This window comes from Lolium rigidum, chromosome 4 (genome assembly GCF_022539505.1).
Source record: "Lolium rigidum isolate FL_2022 chromosome 4, APGP_CSIRO_Lrig_0.1, whole genome shotgun sequence".
In the NCBI taxonomy this organism is placed as follows: domain Eukaryota; kingdom Viridiplantae; phylum Streptophyta; class Magnoliopsida; order Poales; family Poaceae; genus Lolium; species Lolium rigidum.
Window position 1 is genome coordinate 255,394,612 of NC_061511.1, and position 23,822 is coordinate 255,418,433.

The 23,822-nt window shown below is 42.9% G+C and overlaps 2 protein-coding genes across 2 annotated transcripts in view; both read right to left on the reverse strand.

Moving 5' to 3' along the window:
• LOC124648611 (solute carrier family 35 member F2-like) overlaps window positions 1-1,337 on the reverse strand; it is a 5,173-nt gene extending 3,836 nt beyond the window's left edge. Inside the window, exons 1-5 of the mRNA XM_047188338.1 lie at window positions 1,153-1,337; window positions 962-1,056; window positions 819-876; window positions 532-726; window positions 3-127 (exon numbers count right to left, since the gene is read on the reverse strand). Of these exons, the coding sequence (XP_047044294.1) occupies window positions 3-127; window positions 532-726; window positions 819-876; window positions 962-1,056; window positions 1,153-1,264 (585 nt within the window). The 5' untranslated portion in view covers window positions 1,265-1,337. The remainder of the gene's footprint in view (window positions 1-2; window positions 128-531; window positions 727-818; window positions 877-961; window positions 1,057-1,152) is intronic.
• A 1,943-nt stretch (window positions 1,338-3,280) lies between these two features.
• On the reverse strand, window positions 3,281-6,017 carry LOC124707544 (solute carrier family 35 member F1-like). The gene is made up of 11 exons (XM_047239208.1): window positions 5,863-6,017; window positions 5,587-5,681; window positions 5,432-5,489; window positions 5,152-5,346; window positions 4,732-4,811; window positions 4,561-4,643; window positions 4,341-4,392; window positions 4,188-4,256; window positions 3,883-3,969; window positions 3,739-3,803; window positions 3,281-3,646 (listed from the first exon to the last, which is right to left on the reverse strand). The coding sequence occupies exons 1-11, from the start codon at window positions 5,975-5,977 to the stop codon at window positions 3,499-3,501; spliced, it is 1,047 nt and encodes a 348-aa protein (XP_047095164.1). The 5' UTR covers window positions 5,978-6,017; the 3' UTR covers window positions 3,281-3,498.
• Between the last annotated feature and the right edge of the window lie 17,805 nt (window positions 6,018-23,822).

Below are 23,822 nucleotides of genomic sequence, written 5' to 3' on the forward strand. Positions count from 1 at the left end.
ACATTGCTATTGGCGATGGAAGAAATTATGGAATGTGATTTAACAACCTCTCCGACATTGCTAAAGGCAAAACAAAGTGTCCCGGCAATGGCAATGGCATCCCCCAAAAGTGGTATTTTACTAACATCTGCAAAAAACTGAGTCATTATTTAAATATTTTGATTTTCATGTTAACTTTGCTATAGTAACCAGACATGCTCTTTTTTAATACAAATACGTTTCCTCCTCATGAGGTTGCTAAATGTGCTTTTTTACCCAAGTGGGTGACATGTTATTTTTATATTTTTGGTTGTGTGCATCATCGATGTCTCGACTAGTTTCTTGACATTTTGTTGTTGCAGAGACCGGTTGTAATTGGTATTAGTTCGATATATATTGCCGCTTATCAAAAAAATCTACCATACATATTCTGTTTTTTCTTGTCATCTTGTATCAGGAAGTTTTGTTGGCGTACTTGTCTACTAAATAAATGGTCTGTTGCGTAAATATATCCTTGAATTGTAATTGACACTCTGATCCCTAGGTACTTACCTTGCACATCTGGAGAATCGGAATCTGACAGAATTGCCACGGCAAGTCCTGCCACCGAGGTTCCTGCTCCTACAAATTGCCAGAAAGAATATCTTGCGCCTAGTGCAAACCTGGTAAGGATCATGACCCATGGAATGGTGCAGCAGCTCAACAAGGTTATGCTGGTGATGTATGAGTATTGGTACGCCTTGATAGCTGCAACATGAGGTAAACAGCGATGACATATCTACACTACAGCCGATTGGTGATTCAGAGTTTTCAACTTATTTCATGCATGGTTTACATACTAAGACAGTTTCCTGCGACATCGATAAGGACCAACAGGAGGTACCAGTACCACGGTATCTGCAAAGATGAGAAAGAAACCAGTGATCCATACATGAACCATTGGTAACCTTCCAAAATTCATCATTTGTGTAGCTATTGTCACCAGTAACGTTTGTCGTCGATGCAGGAGAATTGGTCCATAAACCAGCGCCAACAGCATGTACGAGAAGAACGACTGCGTCAGTGGTGCATCAACTCCTGCAAGTGAAAGGTGGGATCAAAGATTTTTTATCATCTTGTACGAAGTGGCGGTGCGATGGATTAACCCTGTGAGGAAGATGAGTACTTCGTTACCGTGATTAGAAATAACAGAAGTGATGAAGTTGCAGATTGCCAGGGAGAAGGAGACTAGCTGTCCAAGGAGGAGAAGGAACAGCATCCTCCATGTGCCCCCCTTGATTTCCATGGAGACAAGGCCAAGGAAACCTTGCGTGTGGTGAGTGAGAGCTAGATCAGCAAAATAAGGTACACGCCGTCCTCTCAGCGTTCTGTGGTCTTGATGAAAAAAAGACTCCCTGCCCTTTTATGATACAAGGTACTGCTGACCTGGAATACACCATGCTCTGATCATAGCTGGTGCTAAATTGATTTTTGGATATTTTCCGCAATAAAAAAGAAAATAGATTTCTTAGCTCAGCAAGCTTGTCTGGCCGCTTCATACACAATCGTAAGGTAAGTGTAATACTGGGCTGGTAGTGGTTGGCTCTTGGTGTCTTCTGTTACATGTGTACAGGCATATATATGGTTCTTCTTAGATCAGTGGTACACCCCACCGCTTTATAGGAAATGCATGTCAAATGTTGAATCCTTAGGAAATATTTTGTTTTTCTTTTCTGGAAAAAGAAATGTTTTGATATTAGATCAGCTGCAGCCGCTAGAAAGATCAAGAATTACCAAGGCAAATGAGCCAAGCTACCGAGCAACTGAAAGATCAAAAGTATTTACCGTGTGATGCTGCAGATTTGAAAATATAACTGATGAAAATGGCTGTAATAAAGTGTAGCATGAATGGAGATACAAAGTATTCTTTTTTTTGCAGAAAAAATACAAGGTGTAATACTGGACCGACAGTTGTTGGTAATGCCGACCTCGAATACACCATGGCGTGACTCGTGAGCATAGCTGGTGGCTAATTGATTTTCGGATATTTTCTGCAAGAAAAAAGCAAATAGAATTCTTAGCTCAGCAAGCTTGTCCGGTCGCTTCATAGACAATAATCGTAATAATATAAGGTAAGTGTAATACTGGACTGATAGTGGTTGGCTCGGGTGTCTTCTACATGTACATGGTTCTTCTTAGATCAGGGTATGGTCCCACCGCTTAATATGAAGTGCATGTCAAATATTGAAACGGTAGGAAATATTTTGTTTTTATTTTCTAGAAAAATAAATGTTGTGATGTCCAGATCAGCTGCAGCATGTAGAAAGATCATGAATTAGAAAGGTAAATGAGCCAAGCTACCGAGCAACTGAAAGCTCAAAAAGATTACCCTGTGATGCTACAGATTTGCAAGTACGGCTGATGAAAGTGACCCTGACAAAGTCTAGCATGAATGGAGGTACATGCGTTTCACACACGCACACAGAGCAATGTCACCACGTCCAGAACAACAATGTAAGAAAACTTCGCACAAACGGCACGGCAGAGGCAATGTTGATGGTTCGAGGCATTTCAACATCTCTCTTTATCTCTCCGGTAAATTTGAGCGACGCCAGCCTGATCCGTGTCTCCCATAACGTGATTACAGGCAATGGAAGTGACGAGAGATGGTTGCTAGGTTGGATAAAATTTCTGACTGGAACTTGACGTTGATGTCATGTTTCAAGTTGTACAGCTGATGCTAACAAATGAAAGCCCGTACTATGGATTTTTAAACTCTGGATAGAGGCTCCAAGATGCATTACGGCAAACTGATGTCTGAGGTGCGCAAGCGGACTGCTACAACTTATCATTCCATTACAGAGTACAAAAAGTTAGTGGAAACAACAGTTTGTTAGATGAAAGAAAACCCTATATATCTGCAGATGGCATAGCTCTTTTGCCACCCAATATGATATATATCAGTCAAACTTCTCCTCATCCCTAAACACGATAGAAGTCTCAACATGGAGTTGCTGATGAGCAGCCGGACTTACTTCAAAGCATGTGAAAGCGCAAGCTCAATAAGAAAATTGTTGTTGCAGCTCATTTTCGATTTGTGCACTGTTTACTCTTTTTCCGTTCTCTTGGTTTGGTTGATGCTACTTTGATTCCCATGGAGGACCAATGAGGATTTTTTGTGTATGACCGACAATTCATGAAGAAGTTTTAGTAAGTGAATGCTGGAACTTCACCTTATATTATTATTAGGTTTCTTTCTATTTGATCTCTATTACTACTCTGCTAGTACTTACACAAACCAGCCGTGGTGGTGTTCAATTCCTTAGTCCAGAAGTTCCTTTTGATTCCTTTGTTGCCAAGATGCACTATTTACAGGACTATTTCTTACAAAAAAAAAAATTACTGATGCTATGCTAAAACAAAATAATCTTGGCTTGAAGCAGTATCAATTATGCGTATACATGAACCACACAAGATTGTACACTAAGCACATTTTATTTTGCCATATTTATCAGGGAGGTTGCTTATATGTAGATCCCACTAACAGATGTGAGCTTCCTCCTGTTGCTTCCTTTCTTGACTGTCCAAATTAGAACAACTTCCTTTTGAGTTATCCTCACTTGGAAGTTGTTGATATTGAGCTACAGCTTCTGTACTTTCAGCTGTTCCATCGCCTGAAGAACTCTCACTTCATATATTACAAAGGTTTGTTAGGTTTCTGGGGAGAGTGACATTTCTTCATAGGTGCAGATTGATCTGGAACGGCTTGAATAAACTTACTTCAGTGAGTAGATGATCAGTCCAATGACCACAACTGCGAATGCTAGATAGTACAGCCAGTTTACCTGTATGTTGCACCCAAATCATGTGAGCATACGGTGCAATTATTACGATCTGGTGCTATGCTCAGTTAGAAATTGTAACCTGTTGGTGATACAAAAATACTCGAATGGCGACTGCCCACATGTCTGATGTTAAGAGTGAAAGGTTAAACAACGTTGATCCACTCAGCTGCAAGAGTTATGGTCATCAGAAAGAGCTAAACTACTTTGGAAATGATAAATGAAACAAGCCTTCCACCTGATACTTCATGGTGAGCTAATATTACCCAAATAACGTATTTTATACTTAGTTTATTCAGATAATTCATAACCACTTGATGGGACCATTTTCTCTGCTCCCTACTTCTGTAGCTTATTAACAGCTTAGCATGTTAGAGGGATCTTAACCTTAAGGACAAAAGGAGTAATGTTGTAGAACATAAATGTTGCAGCTGCATATCCGGCGAACAAACTTATCTGGAAAAAAAATAGTTTGCAGAAGTGAGTTTCCTGTATGACAATTCAAAAAAGTGTATCGCAGATAAAATTATAGTTTGGTACCATTGTTGGAGACCAGACAACTGCTTCTAGGTTCTTCCTTTCAAATATAAGTCTGATGTTTTGTCAGGTTAAATGGTAACATGAATATTTGCTCCAGAAAGAAACCTAATGCTTTTTAACTATGCAAGAGCGAGAGCAAATTTTATAGATGGCAATATCAATGGATCATGATGATTTCCTTTGCTGGTCTGCAGTTATTAACCAACCGTGGAGAGGATACATCTGAACTCCAGTGACAAGCACCCCACATAGTCCAAGCATCGCGACAAGTTCCACTCGGTCGTTCTTCTTGACACAGTATTCCTACATAATCAAGGAAAGTAGTATGCATATTATCATTTTTGAGAAAATATTCCTGACAGTAGCAGGATAAATATAATAGATCACTGACCTGTCCAATATTGGCAAAAGCATAACAAACTGTCCCGGCAATCACAAGTGCGTCCCCTAGAAGTGGTATTTTACCTGGATCTGCAGATAAATAATATAGGTTTTTGTAACCTGTTAAATCTGATCTCTGCCGTAGAAACTGTGGAAACAATTTTAGCTTGGAGGATTAATAAAATTTGGTTTTTTGAATTGAGTACATCTGTACCTGTTCTAGTTCCAATTTTCCATCTTGTTCAGCAGTAAATTGATCTCCTACACTATTGTAATATCATGATTTCTTCTAAAGGAAAAGACATACTGTGAAGGACTTCATCCTGTGCCTGCCCTATCCTTAGTTTCTCACTGATTTTTATTCTTGTACTTAACAGACATCCTAATTTACTTACCTGTCATTTTAAATCAAAACTAGTTACTTCCTTACCTTGCACATCTGGAGATCTTGCATCTGAAATGAGCACAAGACATAGCCCTGCCACGCAGGTCCCTGCCCCCAGGAATTGCCAGAAAGAGTATCTCGTGCCTAGTACGTACCAGGTGAGTATTATGACCCATACAACAGTCCAACAATCCAGCAACGTTATGCTGGTGATGGATGAATACTGGTACGCCTCTACAACTGCAACACAAGTTTCAGGTCCATCCTCAGGGGCAAGGACTGCATTTAGTGTCTCACTGATAAAATGTGTATTGCTTGTACTTACACAGATAGTTCCCCTGGACATCAATGAAAGCTATTGCTAAGTACCAATACCAAGGTATCTGCAAGACAAAACAGGAGCGCCCAAAAGGCAACAGCTTGAGGTGTGACACCACATCAGGTAAGTTCCATCAATGATTTTCATACTGCTATGCTCACCCGCGGCTTCTGTCGTCGATGGAAGAGGATTGGTACATAAACTAAGGTCAAGAGGAGGTATACGAAGAATGATTGTGTGAGTGGTGCATTAACTCCTGCATAAACATACATAAGTGAAATCATATTGTATCTCCTGCTTTATGAAATGATAATTTCTCTTATATAGACTAGAGTAATGCCGAACATGAGCAATTCTTACAGAGATTGACATCTGCCATTTGAAATGATATATATAAGTTTGATTCTGTAATTTAGGCTAAGGAGAAGAGTGGGTACCAAGATTAGCAACGAGGGAGGAGGCGAAGTTGCCGGCGGCGAGGGAGAAGGCCACAAGCTGGCCGAGGAAGAGGACGAGCAGCAGGCCCCTTGCGTTCTTGGTCTTGATCTCCATGGTCGACCACGGCCAGGCCCTGACCACGGCTCACGCAAGCCTGAAGGTAGACTGGGGCGGGCAGATGGCTGAGGTGTCCATTTTTATGTCCACGGTACGATTTTTTTATTTAATAGATATTTTGTTTCAGATATAACCATAAATGTATGAAAATGCAGGTTAAACTACCTATTTATATTTGAGAAGATATCCCGTGTGATAATCTAAGCCAAGGCTAGCTGGGCTCCTACAGTAAACTAATGTTAGTTGAGATTAGCATGTTCCTCCCAAAAAAGAAAGTTGCAAGCAGCATGGGAGCCATGTGGGCCAGTGCATTGATTTATGGATCTAGTTATTCGGTAAAGATCTCATGTCTCACGACCTGACCTGTCGGCATATAATTTGTAGGCCCGCCTGGACCTGATGGACGGGCGGCCATAACTGATAACTAGATTTAGATGTGCGCCTTGGCGCACGACCCCGTGGAGTTAATGCCAATATTTATTTCATATAACTATGATACAAATATTGATAATATCATAATATATTGTTTAAGTTTTACTTGGAAACAATTAAGATAAATAAATTTATTCTTACGATGTATGATGTAACTTTTTTGGATCTCCTAATAATGAGACTTAATTATTTGTTTCACTACTGGTCTCGTAGCTTCAGCATGTCGGTTGCTAATAGAAGAAGAGAAACAGAGGAGATAGAGATGGAACAAACAAATGGTGTACAATAATCGGTAAAATGATAAACAACGATACAATCATTGTTGGTGTGCATAACAACGTATACAACCACCGTTGGTGTGCATAACAATGTATACAGATGTTCAAGGTGCTATATGGATCTAACAGTAGTACATCAAGTTTATGCACAATTATAGTGAAGCTTCTACTTGACCCATTCGTTTGATGTTGTCATCACAATGCTGGAGTCCTGTGAGAGAGAGATGCGTTAACAAACTCATAAGCATGACAGTTTGCACTAACTAATGGCAATGTAATTATACTGGATTTAATGTGGTCGGAGCAATGCACGGATTATATGCTAGTATTAATGACACTCAATCTTCCAGCCATGTAAAATACAGTATACTCTGAAGATTGACAATGCCAAAATAACAAAAGGGATGGTTTTATTCACACTTGCATTAAAACCTGGAAGGAAGATAAAACTCTATATTGCTATTCCTATGTCAACCGGAGATTTTGAAAAAAAATGGTATGAACATCAAACATCCCAATACTAATTAATCAGAACCATAGAAATAGAATGCATGCTGACATGCCTTAGTAATTAGAGTAGAACTGAATCCTTTGCTTCCCCGTTTTCTTCTTAAATCTCACACGGGTACAAATAGAAAGTTTCAGTTAACAATTAAAGCCATGTAGAGATAATCCGCTGAGAAGTGAATAACATATCTCTATACTCTGCTGGACTACACATCTTCGAAACAAGAGGAGAAGGGCACGGTTCTGTAGCTATCACCGCTGAAGGCAACCAACGCTTGTTGCTTCGGTGCCCACCAAGCTGCTCCACATTTCATCCTCCTCTCTGCTAGGGAATCACATCGCACTTACAGTTGAGAAACTCAGTCCATGACAGTGACCATGGTAGTCAAGCTTGTATACTGATTAGTACACTCATACACTATCTACTGATTTGCCTTATCATTGTTGGGTTCATGGCAGTGAACTGCAAATTAAGGTTGAATGACCAATCAGGATGTGCATCTGCTGCCAATATAAAACTGATGTTCTTATTCAATGACAATTGGAAGCTAGAAAACATTAATCATTGCTCACTACCACTACTATTATGTCATGAAAAGTTTTATCGGTACACTCATATATAATATATAAGGGATATTTGATTTTATTTCTTAACTCAAGTCTCAGATTTTAAGCTATCAGTTTCAGAACATTGGTGGTTGCAACACTAAAATGATTGGAAATTATTCCTTATCGTCCATAGCAAATCTCACACATCCTAAAGTAGATGTCAGAATAAACTTTTCATGTGGATGATGCTGATGCACCAATACAAAATCGTTGATATATATTCTAATTACATAGGAGACAGATATTAGATGAAACTGAATTAATTAGCTCATTTAATAAAATCCATATATCCTACACAAATATGTGAAAGCACTGCACCCAAGGCTTGCAGCAATAGTACAATTACTACCTTTTCCATGTAGTGAAAACAATCAAAGGTAAAATGACACCGGCACATATTATCTACGCACCGGCTAATATAATCTGGAAAACAGGGTGATTTATCCCCATACTTTCAACAGTAGCAACACTTTACACACATCATATTTTCATGCTTCATGTAATAGATAGACGATACGAACATCACTCAATCAAAAACTTCACCTTGAATTTTAAATCACATTGTTATCTTGGCAAGCTGATAAAGAGCCAATAAGTTGGCTTCTTCTCTCACATTACTAAGTTTCATTTCAGGAAGCTAATGGTGAAATATAATCCTTTCTCAATTCTCAATAATATTTGTAAAATCATACCATATCATTTCAAACAAACCGTAACAGCCTTTTCAAATAGGTGCATGCTGTAAACACAAAAGGATATCAACATTAAAAGTTGCTAAGCTGAAGTATTTGTAGAGAAAATGGGAAAGAGGCAAAGGATGCTTGTCACTTGAGTGAGAGTGTGAAAGTATCGGCAGAGCTGAAATTATCAGCAGGCATTCCGATAGGACAGGGGCGACGATATGCCTAAGATAGAGAGGCGACAAAGAGGAAGTTAACACACATATAATCCAAATGCATTAAATTCATGAGAAAATGATAAATAGTCCGAAAACCCAATCAACACACTCGGATAATAATTTCTGAAAGAAAATCCTTTGATCGCCTTCTAAACCTACAATATTAGTATCCTCTCGTGAACCTCCTCATATTTCTTTCCTAATCATATTAGTTTCAAACAGTATAATAGTCATCGTTGTCTTTCCATTAGATAAAGTTTAGTTACCTGCAATAGTGCAATGCATTGCAGACCTTTGTAGAATAAATATTAAAAAAGAAAGATATTTCCCTTCATCGTCTATGTTATATCTGAAATCAATATAGAAGTATTTTTGCACCATTTCAAAGGCTAGCATGCACAGCTAGAGAAGGACAGTGTGGCGAGTGGCAACAACCTAAAGAGATGGAGGGCATAAATTTGTATTGAACGCAATGCATGATAATGAATGATTTTTCAGCAGTACAGAGAATAGAATATACCTTGCTCAAGCATTCAAAAAAATCCATACAATTTCTTCTCGCAATCGATCAAATGCCTGTGTGCATAGATAATGAACCATGACTGGACATATAGTAAATTGTACAGTGAAAAGACATCATCAAATTTCTAATCTACTCCTCATGTAAGTAAAACGGCCCTATTTTTCAGAAGAGAAATAGCAAGCCATGACTGATGTGCCATCTTAGCAGAGGTCCAACCTGATGCAAGAAAGCGGCTACAAAATTGAGATATGGATATATACTATCTCGACACAACAGAGTGTAACACATTAATTATTGAGCAGTCAAATAAGGCCAGGAGAAGAGGAAAGCAAGAAGATATATGAGATTAACTGTAGAGAAGGAATGGGGAAATTTTGTTCTAGAAACTGAGAACTACAAGCCAATATTTATGATATATCGATATCATCTATAATCATTCAAAGAGTGCATACTGCATACTTGAGAATGGACAGAGACCCAGACAACATGAGCAGAACCACCTTCATATCCCTGGAATCTAATTAAAAGAATGTCAAAGAATGGTAAATAAGTTAACCAGTGTGTATATATGTATTTCCAGATTTAGATTCCCTCTTTTCTTAGAATACAGTGTGTAGTTCAGCAAAGCAAATAAGAAAAAAACAGAGTTGGAGAGAATAAAATATACACAGAGTCTGAAACCTGGAGACACGGAGCAAAACTAACATTGTACTAAATATTTCCAACTGCGAACAATATAGCATGACCACATCAAAATCTGCACTTGCCAAACAAAAAAAAAATCACATCAATGTATATGACCCATTTACCATCCACAAACTATTTACTAATATCACTACAGAAAAACTAAATACAGGGGAAGACTGGCAGATAGTTTTGTGCGACGGCTATGAGAATCTAGTTAAACCTTAAATGATCATAAAAATACTCACACACACTATAATGCTTATATGTAAAAGGCCTGCCATTTATAGTTTACAAAACTTAAACCTTTAAGGACTGAAGGTAAGTGGATCTACTCAGTTACTACTTGTACTTCTCAGATTGTAACATCAGAATAAAACGGTTTGGCTTTGTATGCATGATAGATCAGTATTCTGTAATTATATAAGCACGGAGGAGAGACGGAGTGCAACAACATACCAGCAATGAGTGAGGTGGCCTGTGAAGGGACATACTAAATAAAGATCCAGCGTCAAGCTCGGATAAACTCATGCTTCTTCCACCCAAAACTCTGCACAGACAAAAATAAGAAGATATTGAGATTAAATTTGGCAAACCATAACAGATGCAGATGTCCAGACAGTTGTTGAACAAGTAAAAAATGTAAGTTCAGGTTGTATCAAGTATACCGAGAACAATTCAGTTTCTAAAACATTTGAGCCACTCCAATCATTTTGATTATCCAGCTGACTGCTTGGAGAATATTAGTCCTCCAACTAATTCCAGAGAAGAATATTGCTGTAACATATAATTCTAAATGGAAGATTTCCACTTATTGAAACCATAGTTTTATCGTTGAAGACGACCGTGTAGGTGTAAACAAAAGAATCTGATATGCAAAAATTAATTGATGTGGAGATCAATTGGTAGTAACCACCAAGAGCTTTGTGCTTAATTAAGTTATAAATTGAACAAATAGTGGACAACACAAATAATTGACCTTTCATCTCTTTGTGAATTCATTTTCATGTAAAGAAACGTGAATATGATAGTCTGCATATAATAATGTATATGTCAAACAAAAAAAAACAGTTCTAGCACCACAGTACTTACATCGACAACATGGTGGAGAAGGGCTGGTGGCTGCTCATCTGGCTTGTCACTGTCATTTCGTAGAAAAAAAAGGTATGGCTTAAAGTCCCAGTTCTGTGTCCTCTTCTGCAGCAATATAAGAACATGTAAGACTGCAGTACTACAATGCAGCAACACTGAAGATATCTACTAAATTTTGTCTGGATCATATCGTAACTTGCTTACCTTAACATCAGTAAGATCAACCAAGTATATCGTGAAACACCTTTCTTCTAATTGGCAGCAAGCAAGTCAACTAATCAAACCTGAAATCCACCTGCAAAACCTGAAGTTAATGGATTATAATTTATAGCATACCCTATGCAAATGCATAATAAATGGCAGAGAGTTCGCTAATAAGTTGCCCTGAATCATTAGTTCATGTTTTACACAAAAGCATAGCATCAGGTGAAGCAAAACCAATATTAAACATATCTGTAAAGAAAGGATGGATTCATTGCAGTGAGAATGTCTGAACATTTAGTTACCTCTTCTGTAGCTTATATTAATCAGTGAATTTATTTGCACATTTTTGTGCAAATAACCCTCAAGAATTGAAAGAGGAACCTGCTGCAAGGTTTTGCAAGCATCTTACTGCATATAGTGGCATGTAGACAACAAATATTTGTAAGAAGAGAAACAGCCAATAAAACATGATTAAATATGACCACTGTAAAGATGTAGAAAAATGCAGTGAGAGAGAGCCAAGGGAACACCTTGCTGTTGTAGGCAATATAGCATAGTATATTGAAGCTGGAGCTGATATTCAGGTTTACTCTTCCTTCTGCTGCTGCTCCATCTCTTCCGCCGCCACCTCTGTCTCCTCCTCACTATGTAACCTCCTCCCTCCCGCATCAGCCACGGGACCTGTGGCGCGTTGTTGCGGCTTGCGCGGATGCCACAAACCAGCATCGGAAGAAAAATCATTGCCATGATATCAATTCAACCAATTGCACATGGATCACATCGAAATTGAGATATGTATGTTTTGATCCTCACACCTGTGTGATGCATCTGTTGAGGCCCGTCACCTCGAAGACCTGGTGGAAGGAGAGCGTTGCGACAAGCGGGCGGATGGTGCAAGGCGTCCTAAGACATCCCCAAGGTCACCCCCAATGATGACGGAGCGGAAAACTATCCCAATCTTCAGCACCTTGAAGACCATTTTCTGCTTCTTCCTAAACCCAGCATGCTCACCTTGGCTAAACATAGATGCAGCTTGTGCCACTCTCCAGGCAGCAGATTCAAAGTTGCAAAACACCACACAAATGTATGTGGCATCATTTTTTCTTGTCTGATCACACGTGTCAACAAACAAAAATTATCTGATGCCAAAGCTTTGAAACAGAACATGAGCTTCTATTAGGCGAGGCAACACCCATGGGGCTCTCACAGCGTTTTGAGCTTCTCAGCCGTCAATTTTATCCGCCTATATAACCGGAACCAGAATATGGGATATAAGCAGACCAACCATAGTCCAAACTCAAAAGTGACCATGTTCTACGCCGCCAATTCTATATTGGACAGAAATTGGTTCTGCCTACGCGTGCAATGGAACCAATATAGAAAACCATGTTATGGACGACTATACCCCAACTGATATGTTATGCCAACAATCTAAAAACAAAAGTATGCGAGAATCAATCGGTGATGAGCATTAACCAAAAAATACCATAACCTTGAAATTACTTCAGTCCTGGAATAGCCGAGCCTTGCAACACTTGATGACCTAGTCATAACATGTAGTCAGGTTCTTTAAATCTTAACCTCAAACGAGGAACGAAAACACAATTATTCCAACGGATATGAATACATTTTACAGTAGAAATGCTCAAGCACTAAGATTTGAGCTAAAATGCTAAATACCACCAGGTTCATATATTCACCACATATTTCTCAACTGATTTAAAACCTGTACTTGTACGAGAAAGATCAAAAGTAAACTCATGGATGCAAATCAAGACTAATTATACAAAAGTCAAATTTGAGAACCATCAGGTCTACAGATACAGAGCATATAGTGTACATCGATTTTCATAGAAAAATAATTAGCAATAATCTGAATAATATCCAAGCAATTCATTCATTATAATAACAAAAACAAAAGGCACAGATCTCCCTAGAAGCTAACTGTCACTGAATCGAGTAATTCATGTCTTCTAGAGGCAAATCCATGTGGTCTCCCTCATCTCCCTGCAACCTCCCCCTTTTTCCCCTTCTGAATTTCTGGAAGGACAAGGATATTTTGTGTGAGAGAGAGATGGAGGGAGAGGGAGAGGGAGGGAAAGAGAGACCTGCATGTCGAGCCCAACCAGGGCGTCTTCCAGCGACTGTACAATAGGGAGAGACTCATCCCAAAGAGCTGCTCCTCTTGATGGCCACCAACCGCTCCTCCTCCAATGGTATGTCAGGAGGAGGCTCATCCCAACGATCCAGGATGCTCCTTCCAGCCCCCAGCCGCTCCTCCGGTTGCGAGCCCTCGGTCGCTCCTTCTCCGACGACACAGCCCGTCGTTTGACCGTGGCAGCGGCACCCTGGAACCTCGCGGCCGACCTCCTCCACCTCCGGCCCAGCGCCGCCCCTCGAGCGCCATAGGGGGAAGAGGAGAGGGCGCGGGCGACGACGGCTCGCCGGAGAGGAGGCCGGCTGTGGTGGAGAGCTAGGGAGGCGGCTGCGACGAGCCGGAGATGGGGACGCGGCGGCCGCGGCGAGACGGAGATGGGGATGCGGTGGGGGGAGGTGGCGGCTGCAAGGATTGGGAGAGGGTTAGGCTGGGGCGCTCGCACGATCGGGCCAGGCGGGCCTCTACACGACCCATGGATAAAATGCGGGTCTGCGGGAGGGCCTCAGCGCCCTGGACGGACGACGGCCGAGATCGCGCCACGTCAGCTCGATCGGACGGCCGAAAATCCAAAGCGCTGTGAGAGCTCCATGGGGGTGCAGCAATCATACCGTGAGATGTTTAGAGTAGGGCTGGTTTAGAGCAACTTTAATAGCATAGTCTGTTGTTAGCCATAAACAAGATACCATGTTATTTACAGCTAATATTTAGCCAACAAGTATAATAGTTGATTATAAAAATGTACTACTTTTTCAATGGATCCCATATTTCATTCACACAACTTATCTAAGAGCACATGTTAAACCTAGCTCTTGCATAAGAGCACACTCACATTCTCTCTCATCTTCTCCCTCCTCCAACTAGATACAAATATGGTATTTTAATTCTTTTAGTCAACTGATTAGAACTTATTGTACTTGCTCTTAGAGAGTACTAGGAAGTGGTAGCGTGGTGTCACGCCGCGTCCGTAGGTTAATCTTGATATCATAAATTAAAGAAGGTAGAATTTTTTTCCAAATAAAAAAGGGGATAAAAGAAGAAGTATTTTTCCCTAAAATTATTATAGAAGAAAGCAACAGTATGCGCAAAATAGCGTTGTTGGCTAAGATAAAAGAAGCGCAAGGAGCTATAGCATGTTGATACGTCCAATTTGCATCACTATTTTATATCGTAATTTGCTGTTATTCATTGATATATTTCATATTGGGACACAATACTTATGTTATTTCATCTATTTTGCATGTTTCATGATTATTTGGAGATCGAGCACCGGAGCCGAGGATTCTCGCTGGAAAAAGCACCGTCAGGATGCAATATTTCGGAAGATCAACTGTGGAAGGAAGTTTTACCAAAAATCCTATTTTTCCAGATGACGAAGTAAGCCAGAAGGGGGAGCCAAGTGGACCCAAGGTGGGCCCACACCATAGGGTGGCGCGGCCCATGGCACAGCCGCGCCACCATGTGGTGTGGGGCCCCTCGGCCTTTTCGCCTCCTTTTCTTCGCGAAATCCTTCGTCCCGAAGACCTAAGCCACGAGAGGAATCCTCACGAAGGGTTACGGCCGCCTCGCGGGGCGGAGAACACCAGAGAGAAAAGAGCTCTCCGGCGGGCAGGAATCCGCTGGGGAAATTCCCTCCCGGAGGGGGAAATCGACGCCATCGTCACCGTTATCGAGCTGGACATCATCTCCATCACCATCACCATCATCTTCATCATCATCACCGCCATCACCACCGCTGGACATCGTCACCGCTGTAGCAATTTGGGTTTGATCTTGATTGTTTGATAGGGGAAACTCTTCCGGTATTGATTTCTACTTGTTATTGATGCTATTGAGTGAAACCATTGAACCAAGGTTTATGTTCAGATTGTTATTCATCATCATATCACCTCTGATCATGTTCCATATGATGTCTCGTGAGTAGTTCGTTTAGTTCTTGAGGACATGGGTGAAGTCTAAATGTTAGTAGTGAACTATGGTTGAGTAATATTCAATGTTATGATATTTAAGTTGTGGTGTTATTCTTCTAGTGGTGTCGTGTGAACGTCGACTACACGACACTTCACCTTTATGGGCCTAGGGGAATGCATCTTGTATTCGTTTGCCAATTGCGGGGTTGCCGGAGTGACGAAACCTAAACCCCCGTTGGTATATCGATGCGGGGAGGGATCGCAGGATCTCAGAGTTTAAGGCTGTGGTTAGATTTATCTTAATTACTTTCTTGTAGTTGCGAATGCTTGCAAGGGGTATAATCACAAGTATGTATTAGTCCTAGGAAGGGCGGTACATTAGCATAGGTTCACCCACACAACACTTATCAAAACAATGAAGATTAATCATCTGTATGTAGCGAAAACACTAGACTAAAATCCCATGTGTCCTCGAGAACGTTTGGTCATTATAAGTAAACAAACCGGCTTGTCCTTTGTGCTAAAAAGGATTGGGCCACTCGCTGCAATTATTTCTCTCGCACTTTACTTACTCGTACTTATTTCATCTGCTATATCAAAACCCCCTGAATACTTGTCTGTGAGCATTTACAGTGAATCCTTCATCAAAACTGCTTGTCAACACCTTCTGCTTCTCGTTGGGTTCGACACTCTTATTTATCGAAGATACTACGATACACCCCCTATACTTGTGGGTCATCACATGTCAACACACTGTCCGGTAGGTGATCGTGAGTTCATTAATAAAATAAGCTAGTAAGAATTTCTCCAAATAAAAGATGCAAACAATAATGGAGCATTTATTTTAGCCATTGTAGAAGAAGGCAGTCTCACTCATGAATAAAAGAGGTGACAAACAATGGATAATAATTTTAAAGTAGGCAGTAGGATTTTTGTGGTATAAGATAGATGATGAACAATCCTTATAGCAGGCGATGCGTCTATCGTTCCATAACTGATTATTGTTTAGAGAGTGTAGGCACTAGGTACATAACAGATAAGAGCAGGTACGGAAATTTAATTTGGCACATGGGAGCATATGCTCTTGTCACCGAGAAAACATTTTGAAATGTTCAAAAAATTCGGATTTTTTTTCTCGCTTACGTATCAATATTTTATGTGCGCACATCAAATCTTGCAAAAAACCGATTTTTTTTGTGATTTATGTGAAAAATACAAAAAAATGTCTCGTACGCAACATTTTTTTACCCAAAAAATTAATCTTTTTTACGGATGACACTCAAAATGTCAGCTGTGAAACCACTTTGTGAACGTGTAGAATTTTGAGATGTATCCACTAAATTTTGTGTTACACATTTTAAAAGTGCATTTAAAACGAAGTTTTAAAACTGGCAAAACGCCACTCCCGTACTCAACCGGCTATAAGGATTTAAATATAATATTTATGCTTAGTTGGAGGAGAAGAGAAGAGAAAATGTAAGTGGACTCTTGCATAAGAGCTAACTCTAGCACGTGCTCCTAAGTACTTTGTGAGAGTGAAAGGTGAGTCATGTATCTACAAAGTAGTACATTTCTATAGCCAATCATTGTACATGTTAGCTATATATTAACTATAGATGTCATGACATTTTGCTTATAGCAAACAACTGGCTACACGAATTTTCTCTGATTGTTACAACTTGTCAAAAATAAAAGGTGATTGTTACACCTTCAGAAATGGAGATGTCGATATGAAGGGGCAGGGAAAGGGAGATGTCAATGGAGTCTGTTTGTAGGCATGCTAGCACAGTTAACCAGATATGATGAAATGTCTGGCGCATCCTCAGGGCCAGGCCGTGGCGGAGAAGAACGTGTTCACCTTGGTCTTTCAGAAGTTTAAGGTAGTGGGGAAGAGCTCGGCCGACAAGATGAACCAGAAGGAACTGTCTTGGTACTGACTCCAGGATACGGTAGATGCAAAAGGGTCGTCCCCTACTAAGATCTGAGGTACTACTAGTTACAAAATTGCCCTGAGGCCAGCGCTCAATGCTCCTGCTGACAGGGACTACACGGATTCTGTCTGAAATCATGAAGAGTGGATTGATCTAGGAAACCAGTTGCAAGGTTAATATCCTGGAGGAGAGAAGGATTCATGTTTCCTGTACTAAAACTGATGAGATTATTGTTCGATTGGAGTCACTAGATCCAAAAGGGTCGTCCCCGAATACGATCTCAGGTACTCCCTCCATCTCAGTTTACTAGTCTTTCTCGTGTCTTTAGGTTGTCAATTTGACCAATATAATTTAAATTATATAATGTAAAAATTATATCATTAAAAAATAGAACATCTAAAAAAATTAATGATATAATTTTTATAACATATAACTAATGCTAATGTGATTAAATTTGCGACCTAGGGTACGTGCACGCCTAATAAACTGTGAGAGAGGGAGTCAGGCCCGGCCCCAAAAATCCAGGGGGCCCAACCTGGTATACTTCTAGGTATATTACGTGTGTACGTGCAGGCCCTGTGTGCGTGTTACCGGTCAAAAGCCAGCAGCAAAGAAAGGCCTATGGGCCATAGGAAGGAGAGGCACGCCGCCGCCCAGGCCCGCAATTAGAGATCGATGGATCGACTCTTCCAAGCAATCCCCAGGACGCATCAGTTCGTCTCCGACCTAGCCGCCTCGTCACCTCGGCTTGAACTACACACGCTGACGTGGGCACTACCCTTCGGGTAACCCACATTACCCTATCCTGTATTGACTAATTGGATGCCCATGAAGACACATGAAGGCGAGATGGGCCACTAGGGCGGCGCACCAGAAGGTTCCTTGACGGGCCAGACAAGGAAGCGATCGAACAAGGAAAGATCGGATCTAAAATTATTGTAAACCTAGTCGTACTCGGTGAGACCTCTTGAGACCTGGCCTCCTATATAAAGGCCAGGAGAGGGGCTGCCGAGGGACACGATCAATCTTAGCAATCTTAGCCAGTAAAAGCTTAGAGCTAGGTCACCTTAGCAATAGCCATCTCGATGAGATCTCATCCGAACTATTCGGCACCCCATTGTAACCCATTGTCATCATAATCAAGAACAGACAGGCAGGACGTAAGGGTTTTACCTCATCGAGGGCCCCGAACCTGGGTAAATCGCTCTCCCCACTTGTCTGTGAACCAATGTCTCGTGTCAGCTTGCAGGATTCCATCAACCCTAAGCCCCTATCGGAGGGCATTGGCGAGGAGTACCCTCGACAATTGGCGCCGTCTGTGGGAAACCTGTCGGCACAAGATCGGACATCGGCTGAACTTGTCATGTCATCAGCAGCTTCGTCAACACCATCATCGCCTCGTCTGGGAAGCCCGATTCGTTTCGGCTCCTACGAATTCACCCCACATAGCGATTCATCTCGCTCGACTTTCTCCGGTCTACAAGGCAACATGGAGATGGCTTTCGGGAGCGTCCACTACAACATCAACTCAGAAGGAATTCTTCGACTGCTAGAATCTCCCATCTCCAGATCGACGAGTCCGAGCGCGTCGTCATCACTCGACCTTTCGGCTGGCCTGATAAGCCCGTCAAGTCCGTCCGCGCCTTCGACTCCCCGGTCGACGTCCTCTATGTCGGTCGGATCTGATGATCCTGCGACCTCGGAGCTAACCTCGTACTACTGCATGAACTGCGACACGAGGCACAGACTGGGGTCAAGCGACACGCCGTTCATCTCCAATGCCTACTATTCATCGGGAGAGGATAGCATCGGCAGCATCACCCAAGGAGACACCCGAAGAGTGGCGCCCCTCCAAGTTTATGTCGCTAACAGGGGAGACGAAGACCGCACCCCCCGTTCCAGCAGGCGAGCTAGTTTTGAAAACAGCGCCAGCAAGAACAACAGCGACCACACCATCACAGAGGAGGAGTGGGCAGCGGCCAAGGCAGCCGTGCTTAACGATACACCGCTTCCAGCAGGAACCACGGTTGGCACTCTCAACGCTTACCGCTCCATATTGGAGAAAAATCGGGAGCGCCTATCTAAGGAGCAAGCCACCCTCGAGAAGAGCCTATCTGCGGCGGACCGATCCAGCGAGCGACGCAGAGGCTCGCGAGGAAGTGCCTCCCGAAGTACCCACGGAGGAGGCAAACATCGATCAAGAATGTCCAGACTTTCGGAAGATGATGCAAGGGAGATAACGTCAAACCTGACCAAGTCCTTTATGACTACGGACACCGCGGGCATGCCACGGCCAAAAACCGTTGCGGGAGCAACAGCCAACCTTGCAGCATACCTCATTAACCAGCGTCCCGAAGGATCCATGGCACGGGCTCACCGTGGTGCCTTAGAAAGTCTCGCGATATTAGGAGATAATCTAGTTCCACGGAAGGAGAAGACCACCTTGCGGACCGGCGGCCCAAAGCACCGCGCAAGAGATGCTCGAGATGAAATTACTCGAGTAGAATCGACAAAGCAAGGCGACGACGCGCCGTCAGAGAGGAATTCGACAGCGATTCTTCGGATGAGACCCAGGAGAACGACGGCGAGCTTAGGGGAGCCGATTGTTTAAGCTACAAAATTCGGGAGGCGATGCCACCCAAGAAGTTCAAACCCACCCCTACCGACGCCGCCAAGTACGATGGGCAGCAGGAGCCAAGATCCTGGATAGAGGACTATCTACAGACAGTAATCCTGCAAAAAGGAAACCAGATAGCAGCAATGCAATGCTTACAACTTTACCTAAAGGACTCAGCGCGAGCCTGGCTTAGAGGTACGCCAAGGGTTCCATTAAGTCATGGGACGACCTAGTAGAAGCGTTCGTCGCCAACTTCCAAGCAACCTACAAAAGGCCCGTCGGGATCCAGGAATTACGGCATTGTCAGCAAAAGCAGAAGGAGTTGATGCGTGCATACATCGGGAGATTCACCAAACTCCTGAACGCTGCGGAAGACGTATCCGTCGATAGAGCGATCGACGCCTTCAGTGATGGCATCCGACGTGAAAGCTATATAGAAGAACTTGGGCGCAAAAAGGCGAAAACCATAACCAAGTTAATGGAAATCGCCAACAGCTGGGCCGATGGCGAAGACAACGTTCGAAAGCCACGACAGCGCAGTGACGACGAAGAGGACGACCAGCCGAAGCACGATTCGGGTGGTCGAAGGGATCGCAACAAGAGAAGGAAGAACCGCAGCTACGATGACAATAACTTGGTGGCCGCAGGTTATTCTGATCGGCGAGGATGATCGGTACGATGACGGGTGAGACGATCGGCAGGGACGGTAATCGGAACAACTGCGGGAACCGTGGCAACTATAAACCACGACAACAGAGAAATCCCGAACTACCCTACGCTGAGCAGATCAACGCCCCCTGCTACCTGCATTCATATACCGATTCCAAGGATGGTAAAATAAAGTCTAGCCACCTGCTCAGGGGCTGTCGGCGGTTCATCGACATGCATAAACTCATCCAGCAGGCAGGCCAGCAACAGCTACCACCGCCACCACCACCACCTCCACCGCAACATCAGGTCCAGCAAGCTCAACCTCACCAACCCAACGAGGCATTTCCACCACCACGTGGGCAGATGAGTATGATTCATAGGACAGGCGTCTCAAGGAGAGAAATGAAGAGGCTCACCCGAGAAATCAACTTGGCGAGAAGCGTTATGGCGAACATCCACGAGTATGTCGAGTGGTCGTCTCAGAATATCACGTTCAGCCGAGCGGATCACCCGATGACTATACCAAAACCAGGACACGCCGCCCTAGTGGTCGAAGCACAGATAGGAGGGTTCAAGATGAGCAAAGTCTTCATGGACGGAGGAAGTGGACTCAACTTGATATTCCTTGACACAATTCAAAGTATGGGGATCACCATGAGAATGTTAGAAGAATCAGACACCCGCTTTCATGGGATTCTCCCTACTTCACCAGCGTACTCTCTTGGCAAAGCATACCTGAACGTCGTCTTCGGCAAATCCGACAATTTCAGGAAGGAGAAGATTGAGTTCGAAGTCGTGAACTGGGAATCACAGTATCACGCCATACTCGTGAGACCAGCTTATGCCAAGTTCATGGCTGTGCTGCACTATGCATACCTCAAGCTGAAAATGCCGGGGAACAATGGAACGAACATCACAGTCCATGGAAGTTTCTCACGCTCAGACAATTGTGATCGTGATTTCAAAGGATTGCTGCAAAGTTTGGGCCACAGCGAGAAACTGTCGACCTTCCGCCCAAGCTGACGATACGAGAAATCAAGGAGGAAAAACATGACAGAGAAACCAAGAAGAAGCCAGCCAACACTTGCTCTTGAAGCCTCGGCAGCAAAAGATTCGGCGGCACAAGCTTCGACGATTCTGCCGTGCGAGAAGATATAGGAGGCAGCAAGGCACTGACAATCGCTGCCCAAGCGCGCCCCTGGCGAAATCAACAACGCTGCAGCAACCACTAGCATGACGAAGAAATCAGAAGATGTTGTCGAATATGAGAAGAACCCCTTCCCCGATAAAGCACTCCCTAGTCTTTAAATTTTTCCCTCTACTTTACACAGGGCTTCCTTTTTTTCGTCCTTTAGTTTCGTATCAATGAGCACTTAAGTTTCAATTCTTGTTAAGCATTGCAGTAATTTAAAGCATCTATGACCGCGACACCATGAACCTTGCTTACAAGTAACGGTACAACGTAACGCGCGGCAGAAGATTGTGCCCCAAGGGAAAAACTTCCACGAGTGCTGCAAAGGAAAACAAGGACATTAATCTGTTGGAGATATGCCCAAGAGGCAATAATAAAAGTGGTTATTATATATCTTTATGTTTATGATAAATGTTTATATACCATGCTATAATTGTATTAACCGAAACATTGATACATGTGTGATATGTAAACAACAAAGAGTCCCTAGTATGCCTCTTAACTAGCTTGTTGATTAATGGATGATTAGTTTCATAATCATGAACATTGGATGTTATTAATAACAAGGTTATATCATTGTATGAATGATGTAATGGACACACCCAATTAAGCGTAGCATAAGATCTCGTCATTAAGTTATTTGCTATAAGCTTTCGATACATAGTTACCTAGTCCTTATGACCATGAGATCATGTAAATCACTTATACCGGAAAGGTACTTTGATTACACCAAACGCCACTTGCGTAAATGGGTGGTTATAAAGGTGGGATTAAGTATCCGGAAAGTATGAGTTGAGGCATATGGATCAACGGTGGGATTTGTCCATCCCGATGACGGATAGATATACTCTGGGCCCTCTCGGTGGAATGTCGTCTAATGTCTTGCAAGCATATGAATAAGTTCATAAGAGACCACATACCACGGTACGAGTAAAGAGTACTTGTCGGGAGACGAGGTTGAACAAGGTATAGAGTGATACCGATGATCAAACCTCGGACAAGTAAAATATCGCGTGACAAAGGGAATTGGTATCGTATGTGAATGGTTCATTCGATCACTAAAGTCATCGTTGAATATGTGGGAGCTATTATGGATCTCCGGATCCCGCTATTAGTTATTGGTCGGAGTGAGTACTCAACCATGTCCGCATAGTTCGCGAACCGTAGGGTGACACACTTAAAGTTGGATGTTGAAATGGTAGAACTTGAATATGGAATGGAGTTCGAATATTTGTTCGGAGTCCCGGATGAGATCCCGGACATCACGAGGAGTTCCGGAATGGTCCGGAGAATAAGATTCATATATAGGATGTCATTTTATGTGATTTAAAATGATGCGGAAGGTTCTATGGAAGGTTCTAGAAGGTTCTAGAAAAGTCCGGAAGAAACCACCAAGGAAGGTGGAGTCCCGGAGGGACTCCACCTCCATGGCCGGCCAACCCTAGAGGGGAGGAGTCCCAAGTGGACTCCCCCTATGGGGGCCGGCCACCCCCCCACATGGAAGGGGGAATCCCACCCCAAGTGGGATTCCCACCTTGGGTAGGTTTCCCTATCACATGGAAGGTTTTTGGTTCGGGTCTTATTCGGAGACTTGTAGTCCAACACTTGGGGCTTCCACCTATATAATGAGGGGCCAAGGGGAGGGGGCCGGCCACCCCAAGACCACAAGCTGGCCGCACCCCCTAAGTGGCCGGCCACCCCCTCCCAAACCCTAGCCGCCCCCTCTCCTCCATAGCTCCCGCGTGCTTTAGCGAAGCTCCGCCGGAGTTCTCCACCGCCACCGACACCACGCCGTCGTGCTGTCGGATTCAAGAGGAGCTACTACTTCCGCTGCCCGCTGGAACGGGAGGTGGACGTCGTCTTCATCAACAACCGAACGTGTGACCGAGTACGGAGGTGCTGCCCGTTCGTGGCGCCGGTGATCAAGATCTTCTACGCGCTTTTGCAAGCGGCAAGTGAACGTCTACCGCAGCAACAAGAGCCTCATCTTGTAGGCTTTGGAATCTCTTCAAGGGTGAGACTCGATAAACCCCTCGTTGCTACCGTCTTCTAGATTGCATCTTGGCTTGGATTGCGTGTTCGCGGTAGGAAATTTTTTGTTTTCTATGCAACGTTATCCTACGGTGGTATCGAGCCGTGTCTATGCATAGATGGTTGCA

Bases quoted from the DNA above. Each gene is read 5' to 3' on its own strand.
- LOC124707544 (XM_047239208.1), bottom strand. From the start codon at position 5,977: ATGGAGATCAAGACCAAGAACGCAAGGGGCCTGCTGCTCGTCCTCTTC. The intron at 4,812-5,151 runs GTAAGGAAGTAA...ATTTATCTGCAG, and splicing joins AAGATCTCCAGATGTGCAAG to ATCCAGGTAAAATACCACTT. The intron at 3,804-3,882 runs GTTACAATTTCT...TGCAACATACAG, and splicing joins TATTTTTGTATCACCAACAG to GTAAACTGGCTGTACTATCT.